The sequence below is a fragment of the Suricata suricatta genome, chromosome X (genome assembly GCF_006229205.1).
Source record: "Suricata suricatta isolate VVHF042 chromosome X, meerkat_22Aug2017_6uvM2_HiC, whole genome shotgun sequence".
Lineage (NCBI taxonomy): Eukaryota > Metazoa > Chordata > Mammalia > Carnivora > Herpestidae > Suricata > Suricata suricatta.
Window position 1 is genome coordinate 92741891 of NC_043717.1, and position 8573 is coordinate 92750463.

Consider the following 8573-nt stretch of genomic DNA (forward strand, 5'->3'; position numbering starts at 1 on the left):
TTTACCCCAGACAGTCTCCCAGAAGAAACCCCTCTCATTGCTTCAAGGCTGTCACCTCCTGGCAGGACCTAAGGCAGAGACCTTGAGCCCCGTCGGGGTAGTTTGAGTGGAGCCGAGTCCTTCCGCCAAACCACTGCAGGGGCTTTTTGACTCCCACCCCCCACCCACCCAGGGAGGGGCGCTGCGGGTCTGGAGGGGTGAGGTGGGCGGCAGGCGGTTGCTTAGAGGAGCGCTACAGCCCATGCAGTTCTTCCTGATTTAAACACTGCGGAGAGTTGACGTTTCTCATTCTTTCTTTCCTTGGCTCTCCAGCCGCATCACTCAAGACGTTTGGTATTCGCCTGGAAGAGGTGCTGTTGAATGAGTTTACCCGCCGCAAGCAACGTGAACTAACATCCGCGATGCAGATTGAAGAATCCACGGGTCAGGCTTCGCGCCGTCGTCGGGGAAACGTGGTGCAAAGGATGTTTGGCCAGATCAGGCGCTGTTTCAGTCGCAGACGGGATGAGCCCACCTTGCCCAGGGAGTTTACTCGCCGTGGGCGTCGAGTGAGTTAAAACCTTCAAGTTCCAAACAGTGGCCACCCCTGAGGCATCCAGCGATGCAACGTGGGAGGGTCAAAGCCTGTGTTCTCAGAGGGAGGGCGAGCTGAACAGAACAAGTGTGGGTGTGGGCGTAATTGGCTTCCCACGGAAAGTCTCCTGTAATGAATGTGACACAATCCCCAGGAAGGTTCGAAGTGACCCTCCGCCTCCCCAGGAAGGTTCGAAGTGACCCTCCTCCTCCCCCACTTTAAGACAGACTGGTTTCCTCTACAGGGTGCAATATCCGTGGACAGCCTGGCTGAACTGGAGGATGGGGCCCTGCTGCTGCAGACCCTGCAACTTTCCAGGATTTCCTTTCCGATTGGCCAGCGACTTCTGGGATCCAAAAGGAAAATGAGCCTCAATCCGATTGCTAAACAAATTCCTCAGGTTGTTGAGGCTTGCTGCAGCTTCATTGAGAAACATGGTAAGGAGGCCTCAAGGCCAAGGATTAAATGATGGGTTAATCAAGGTAGGAGGCAATTAAAGGGAAAGAATTGTGTTCTAGAAATGGGTAGAGAAAAGAGGTCACCGAGAAAGGATGCGAACATTCCTCTGCCACCAGTTGGGACTGGTACTCAGTTGGAGAGAGGGGAAATGCCATAGGGAAGGGGACCAGAGATACTTATATGCATCCCCTGGTCTTTTCTTTCAGGCTTAAGGACAGTGGGGATTTTCACCTCGGAACACTCAGCGGAGAGAGTGCGTCAGGTAAACTGGCTGTTTACACCTGTGTTCCTTGAGTGGGGAAGAAAAGGTTTGAGGGGTCTCCCCCACAGATCTGAGGGCAGTTTATGCCTGGTGGGGGGTATCAAGGCTTCTTTCTAGCTCCTCAGGCACACCATATTGCCAGCCACCTCCACTGAAGCTTGAGACTTAGGGAAGGAAATCCCAGGAGGGAACATATGATGGGCAGAGCAGAAGGTCCATGTCTTTTCTCCATTTTTTTCTAGCTCCGTGAAGAATTTGATCAGGGTCTGGATGTAGTGCTGGATGACAATCAGAATGTGCATGATGTGGCTGCACTCCTCAAGGAGTTTTTCCATGACATGAAGGACTCTCTGCTGCCAGATGATCTGTACCTGTCCTTCCTCCTGACAGCAAGTGAGTCTTCTGCTGTTATCTTGTCAGGCAAAGAGAGGAAATAATATGGGGGTGTGGCAGCATGGGGACAGAGCTCTGGCTACAGGGCCCCAGGGAACTAAAACAGTGTAAATATCTGAAGATGGAAACACCCATCCAGATTACTTTCTTTGTATCTCTTAATAGTCCGTTATAAGTCTATTATTTGGAGATTTCTCTAGAATTTCTTGAAACTATGTGTGTCCTCCCATGACAAAGAAGGCCCTATGTTCTATAGAAGGGGTCTGCTTTTGATGGGAGCACTTCTTGCTTTTAAGGTTCCTGAGCTCAAATGCTTTGGGAATGAGCAAAGACAAGATGCCTGGGTACTTCCTCCATAGCCCTTCCTCAGTTTTCAAGCATAATAACATCTCTTTTGGTATCAGGCTGCTGTCAAGGCTAGCCCCCTGAGCCAGACCCTGCTTTCTTTCTTCTAGGTTTAAAGCCACAGGATCAGCTTTCTGCCCTGCAGCTGCTGGTTTACCTGATGCCACCCTGCCACAGTGATACCTTGGAGCGTCTGCTGAAGGCCCTGCATAAGATCACTGAGAACTGCGAGGACTCCATTGGCATCGACGGACAGTTGGTAAAACATCTGGAGAAGGGTAGTGAGAGCTGCAGTAGGGAACATGTGTGGGAGTGTATGAGAGAGAGACAGAGACAGACAGTAGAAGGAAAGAAGAACAAAAGGAGACATTCATATTTGTGTCATTTCCATTACTGCCTCAGAGTTGATCACTTTCTATTTTCCTTTTTGTAGATTTTAGGAAACCGTATGACTTCCAACAATTTGGCTCTGGTGTTTGGATCTGCTCTCCTGAAGAAAGGAAAATTTGCCAAGAGGGAGTCCAGGAAAACAAAACTGGGGATTGACCACCATGTTGCTTCTGTCAATGTGGTTCGTGCCATGATTGATAATTGGGATGTCCTCTTCCAGGTAAGGAGAGCTTTTGAAAAAACTTCTTTCCTATTCACAAGGCATCCCTGAGGGTAGCCAAACCAATCAGCCACTAAATCTTCCAGAAATTCCTCCTGCATCAGCGGTCATGATGTCTTCAGTCCTGGGTACTTGAGAGAGAGGAGTATCAATTTAAAAATGTTGTGTAATAAAGGCTAACACTGCTCATTTTACCCTCAGGTACCTCCCCACATTCAGAAACAGGTTGCTAAGCGTGTGTGGAGAGCCAGTCCTGAAGCCCTGGATTTTATCAGACGCAGGAATTTGAGGAGGATCCAGTGAGTGTTTTCTTGGATAGTTTAAGCTTAACCTGAAGCAGAATCTCCTATGGTGGGTTCCAATCTGAGACCACCATCATGTTAGGCAACCCAAGTATGAAAACTGACTTGCTTTTTCAAATTCATTCCCACTCAGGAGTGCTCGCATAAAGATGGAAGAGGATGCTTTACTTTCTGATCCTGTGGAAACTTCTGCTGAAGCCCGGGCTGCTATCCTTCCTCAGAACAACCCCTTTGATGAAGGTCAGTTCCCTGCTGGAGGTCAGGCCCTTGCTGGAGGTCAGGCCCTTCCTGAAGGCCAGGTCCTTGCTGAAGTTGAGCCCCTTGAGGAAGATGAATCTTATGAGGAAGGTGTGTTAAGCCATAAAGAGCTAATATTTGAATATTTCAATAAAGGAGTAGTCTTTGGAGAAATTCAAGGTCTTGAGATCCCAAATGACCTTGAGATTCAAGGTCCACATCTCGAAGGCATACCAGAACTTGATGAAGAAGTAGATGATGATGACAACAATGACAATGATGATTCCCTGAATTTTGATGATCTTCCTCCCCTTGAAGATATTCTAGACCCTGATGATGAAAATCCTGAACTTACGGAAATCCAAGATTTTGAAGAAATACCATATTTTGATATGGTCCCAGACCCTGAAGGAGCCCCAGATATGCAAGATATCCCAAATCTTGGAGAAAACCCAAACCACAACCTCGAAGAAGGGCCAGATTTTGAAGACAACCAAAATCTTGACCTTTGTTACTCATTTGCTTAGTAAAACAAGTCAGGCTGGTTGTAGGGTGGTGGTGGTTCTTAGGAGGTGGCCTTCCTCCCCACCTGCTGGGTGGTATTTTACATTTGCTGTAAATATGGGGTATCTGTCTCACTCTTTTTGTTCTCTAACACAGCCCTACCCCCACCACCTTCTACAGGGGGCCTAGATTTAGAGGTCTGTCTTCCCACGGTTTGGCTGCAGTTTTCTTAACATGTCAAATGGGGATATCTTTCCTACCTTAACTTCTTGCATCGTATTGTATTTGAAGTGCAAAATTAGGTCGTAGTCCCTTGGGTGCTGTGCAAACTATGAAGTCTAGAAACATAAGGAGTTAACACTGTTACTATTTTCCAGGTTCCTCTGAGGAGCCAGATGTGCCTCCCAGCACTGCCTATTTCCTTGACAACGAGGAAGGAGTGGATAGCCTCCCTATTCCGGAATAAGACCGCCCATTGCTCCGTGTGCCCCAGGAGAAGGAGGCCAAAACTGGCATCAGCTACTTCTTTCCTTAGATGTTTTTCCTTCTGTCAGATGCCGGACAGGGGAAAAGGGTGGGGGTATACCTGAGATGTTTCAGGAAACATTGAGGAAACGTTGAGGGTAAAGATCTGAGGGTAAGAAGGATTTCCACCTGATGCTCGGGTCAGGCTGAGAACTCCAAACACACTGTCAGCCCTTTCACTGGGGATGTTTGGTCCCTTCAGCTAGTAAAAGCAGAGATGTTTCTGTGTCACACCCAGGCTCCCTGGTGTGACCTTGCCTTTCTCTTTTACCCCTGATCCTGGCTTTCCCACACTACAGCCTGTCCTTTAATTGATGTGACATTTGTGGTAAACACCTTGTCCCGGAGAAGCTCACAAATCTCAAGATGCTTTCCCTACCCCCAAAAAGGGAATTGCATGTTTTTCCTGACTTTCCTTCCCTCCTCCCGAGAGCTCAATTGGAAAGGCCCTCAAGAGGCATGCTAGGATGTTAGGTCAGCCTACTGACAGCTGACAAACAATTAATGCTAAAACCGTGTCACACCAACTCATATCCATGTCCCTGCAGCAACTCCACCACCTCAGGATTTTTGCCCCCCCCTCCAAATTAATTAGACCAATGGCTCATCAAGCAGCCACCCCCAAAATTCTGTGCAGTTTTGCTTAGGTCATGCTAACAGGGAAACCTCAAATGTAAGCCTAACTAGCCTTCTGGGGTCAAAAGTTAGAGGAGAAATTTGATTTTATTACCTAGATCTGTTTTACAGACAGCTGGGGTTCACACCCTGATGTCAGGAAAACAGCTAGTTAGGTAGAGGCACATAGTTCCAAGTAGTTAAAGTCACCTGATTCCAAATGTTCTTACCTATCGTCTCTGTAGCTCCTCTATGCAGGACGATACAAATTTGTGGGACATGTTCTGGTAACACACAGATATGGGTTATGTATGACATCCAAAATTATAGCTGAATTGAGGGGTAACAACTGCCAAAGTCCATAGAATGAAGAGTGTCTTGTATTGAGGGATAGAAATTGATCACACAATGGGTAACAACCTCAGAACTCAAAGATTTGTGATTGTTAAAACTTCTCTGGCATTTAATCATTAATAAACATCTGTGTTGTGACAGCAGCATATCCATGGCTTACTCTGTGTGTGTGTGTGTTTATTTGAAAATTGGGATGGTGAGTTGGGAAGGTCTGAATGGAGCTGAAGGGGAAAGAGAGGTAGGGAAGAGGGATAAAGGAGAGGGGGTGACAAGAGAGACAGAAATGCTGATGCATAGGAGCACATGTACCCCAATGTTCATAGCAGCAATGTCAACAATAGCCAAAACATGGAAGGAGCCCTAATGTCCATCACCTGACGAATGGATCAAGAAGATGTGGTATATATACATGATGGAGTACTACATGGCCATGAGAGGGAATGACATATGGCCCTTCGTAGGAAAGTGGATGGACCTTGAGGGTGTCATGCTGAGTGAAGTAAGCAGAGAAGGACAGAAACCATATGTTTGCACTCATAGGTCTAGCAGGAAAACAAGAGAGACCTAATGGAGAACCAGGGGGAACGGAGGAGGGAGAGAGAGTTGTGGAGAGAGAGGGATGCAAAACTTGAGAGACTATTGAATGCTGAGTATGAACTGAGGGTTGAGGGGGAAGGGGGAGGGGGGAAAAGAGGTGGTGGTGATGGTGGAGGGCACTTAAGGGGAAGAGCACTGGGTGTTGTATGGAAAACAATTTGACAATAAAATATTATGGAGGAAAAAAAAAGAGAGGGGGTGACATGGAATAAAGTGATGGGGAGGAATGGATTAAAGCAGAGGGAGGTGTGGAATAAAGGAGGGGGGAATGGGAAATGAAGGGGAAAGGGGACACGCAATAAAGGGGAGGGCGTAAGGAATAAAGGGGAGAGATGATGGGGAATAGTTTTGAAGGTGATAAAGACAAAAGAGGAAGGGTTATGGCGAATAAGGAGGAGATGATGGAGTATGAAGGTGACGGGTGATGTGGAGCAAGGGGGCGTGATGTGAGGTAAAGGGATGGAAGCGATGGGGATAAAAGGGGGGTGATGGGGACTAAAAAGCAGAGGTGGTGGAGAATAAAGAGGTGGAGGTAATGGGGCATAAAGGAGAAAGGTGGGTGACATGGAATAAAGGGAAGGGGGATGTGGAGTAAGATGAAAGAAAAAGGAAGAGCTGTAGTTGAATAAAGAGAGTGAAAGAGTTAAAGTAGGATAAATGGTTGAGGAGGGATAAAGGAGAAGTAAGAATGAAGCTTAAGAGGAGGGTGTCTAAAAGTGAATGGGAGAGATAACTAGATGTTCTCAACTGAGATATCCCCCTTGGATTGGTGAAAAATGAAAACCTGAAAACATCTGGAAATACACGATTTTCAGGGGCAAGAGAAGAACATGCTGCAGTTTGATTGACAGGACCTCCAAACTTTGTTGAAAAATTAAGACTTCATGACATGCTTGGAAATTTCCCGTGTCAGGCATAGAGCCCCAGAAAGTGAAATGTTGTGTATTATTTATTGTTGTACACTTTGCTTTAGGATATTTCCTCTAATAGAATTTTACAGAGAGCAGAAATGTAATAACATTAGCTCCCTCCCATAATAATTGCTGTAATTCTTATAGTAATCATTGATATATATTGAGTTATTCCAAAGTGTCTGACACTGGGTTTGAAGCTTTACATGCATCATTTTATTTAATATTCACAACTCTATGAAGTACATATTACTGTAATCCTCATTGTTTCCTGGAAGGCAGTGAGATACAGAGGGGTCAAATAATCTGGCCAAATTAAATATCTGGTAAGTGGAAAACAACCAGTTTCCAAAGCTGGGGTGTTTCACGACTACATTATCCTGGGCCATCCATTTTAGAATTCTTCCTCTGTCAAGAAGATGCTTTATGATGTCTTGGGGGAAATTTTTGGATGGGATTTGCACTTTTAACAAGCAATGTTCATCTTCCTTCCGCATAGGTCCTTCCTCTCTAGATAGGAGAAGTTATTAGAAAACAACTGTGCTAGCTCAGGCGGGCCCTAGACTATGCATCGAGGGCCCATATGTATTAAAGCCAGTGGGAAATGTAGTTTATTTATTCCAACTCTGTTCTTATATAAATGGTCACACAAAGATTTATATTGGCAAATGGCTGACTTGAGGCCAGACATCTGGATTAATATACAGACAAACCTTGTGACTGCCATTTTAGAACTTTACGGGGCCAAAATAGCAAAATGTGTCCCCAGAAGAGTTGGCCTGTGCTTTCCCCACTCAGCTTAAAAACCAACCAATAAACCAGATAATAAGCAGGAAAGTCTATTATTTTAGAACATTCCTTTTACTTCCTGCCCTTCTCTGAAATCAGCTTTTTTTCCCCCCTGATCTTATTGTTTCCCTTAAATTCTTCCCCAGTGCTGACTGCTAACCAGAGGGTTTGAGCTGAGAGTGGCAAATGGGTGTGGGAATTATCCCCAGTCTCCCATACTCCAAGGGTGATGTCAAGAGGCTTCCTTGACCCTCCAATCCTGGTCTCATCCTAGGGGGTCTTAACAATATCCACATGGAAGACCCATTCTGCACAACCTGGTCTCACACTCACCACCTTCTCCTTTAACTTCTTAGCACCTTAACCAGCCATTTGGCATCACTGGGCATGAGTGGACTTCTGAGGGGTAAAGTTCAATGTCTCATTGTGACTCGAATCTCCTAACAGTGGCCAGGTCCCACACATCTGCTATTTGCCTTCATTGAGGTGCCTAGTGCCACAAGCCTTCCCTTTCCTCTTTACTTCTTCCCTCATCCAGCCAGATGTCAGGGCATATTAATTTAGAACTACGTCTTCAACCCTTTGGCCTCCAAGTACCACATCTGCACTAGTTAGTCTCAGGTTTGAGGTCCTCCAAACATCTGATTTTTCCAATCTCACAATGACCACTGTGAGAGACAGGAGTAGTGTTCCAAATACTGGTGCTTCTAATAATTAGAATTTCAGTCTTAGCTGGTTCCTCAGGCCAATCAATAATGCTCTCACATGCCCCAGGTTGTCTTCTTTTCTAAATCTCTGCTCATTCATATTCCATTTCTACATTATTCCCCTCAAATAGCAGCCCTAATTACTTGAACTCGTCTAAAATACATCCTCTCTTCTATATTCTGGTTTACTTTCCTCTTCTTTTCTAGTTTCTTTAGGGAGGAACATACTGATTTTCTCTTTTCTAATGTAAGCTTTCAGTATTTTGCGGTCTACCACAAGTTTGATATTGTATTTTCACTCTGTTCAGCATATTTTTTAATTTCCCTTGAGACTTTCTCATTGACCCACAGACTATTCAGATGGTAAGTTTATTTCCATGTGTTTTGAA

At 45.5% G+C, this 8573-nt stretch overlaps 1 protein-coding gene across 1 annotated transcript; it reads left to right on the forward strand.

Moving 5' to 3' along the window:
* Positions 1 to 401: 401 nt before the first annotated feature.
* On the forward strand, positions 402 to 5339 carry ARHGAP36 (Rho GTPase activating protein 36). The gene is made up of 9 exons (XM_029930438.1): positions 402 to 548; positions 819 to 1011; positions 1240 to 1295; positions 1538 to 1688; positions 2144 to 2292; positions 2467 to 2643; positions 2845 to 2942; positions 3079 to 3185; positions 4064 to 5339. The coding sequence occupies exons 1-9, from the start codon at positions 402 to 404 to the stop codon at positions 4150 to 4152; spliced, it is 1167 nt and encodes a 388-aa protein (XP_029786298.1). The 3' UTR covers positions 4153 to 5339.
* The last annotated feature ends 3234 nt before the right edge of the window (positions 5340 to 8573 follow it).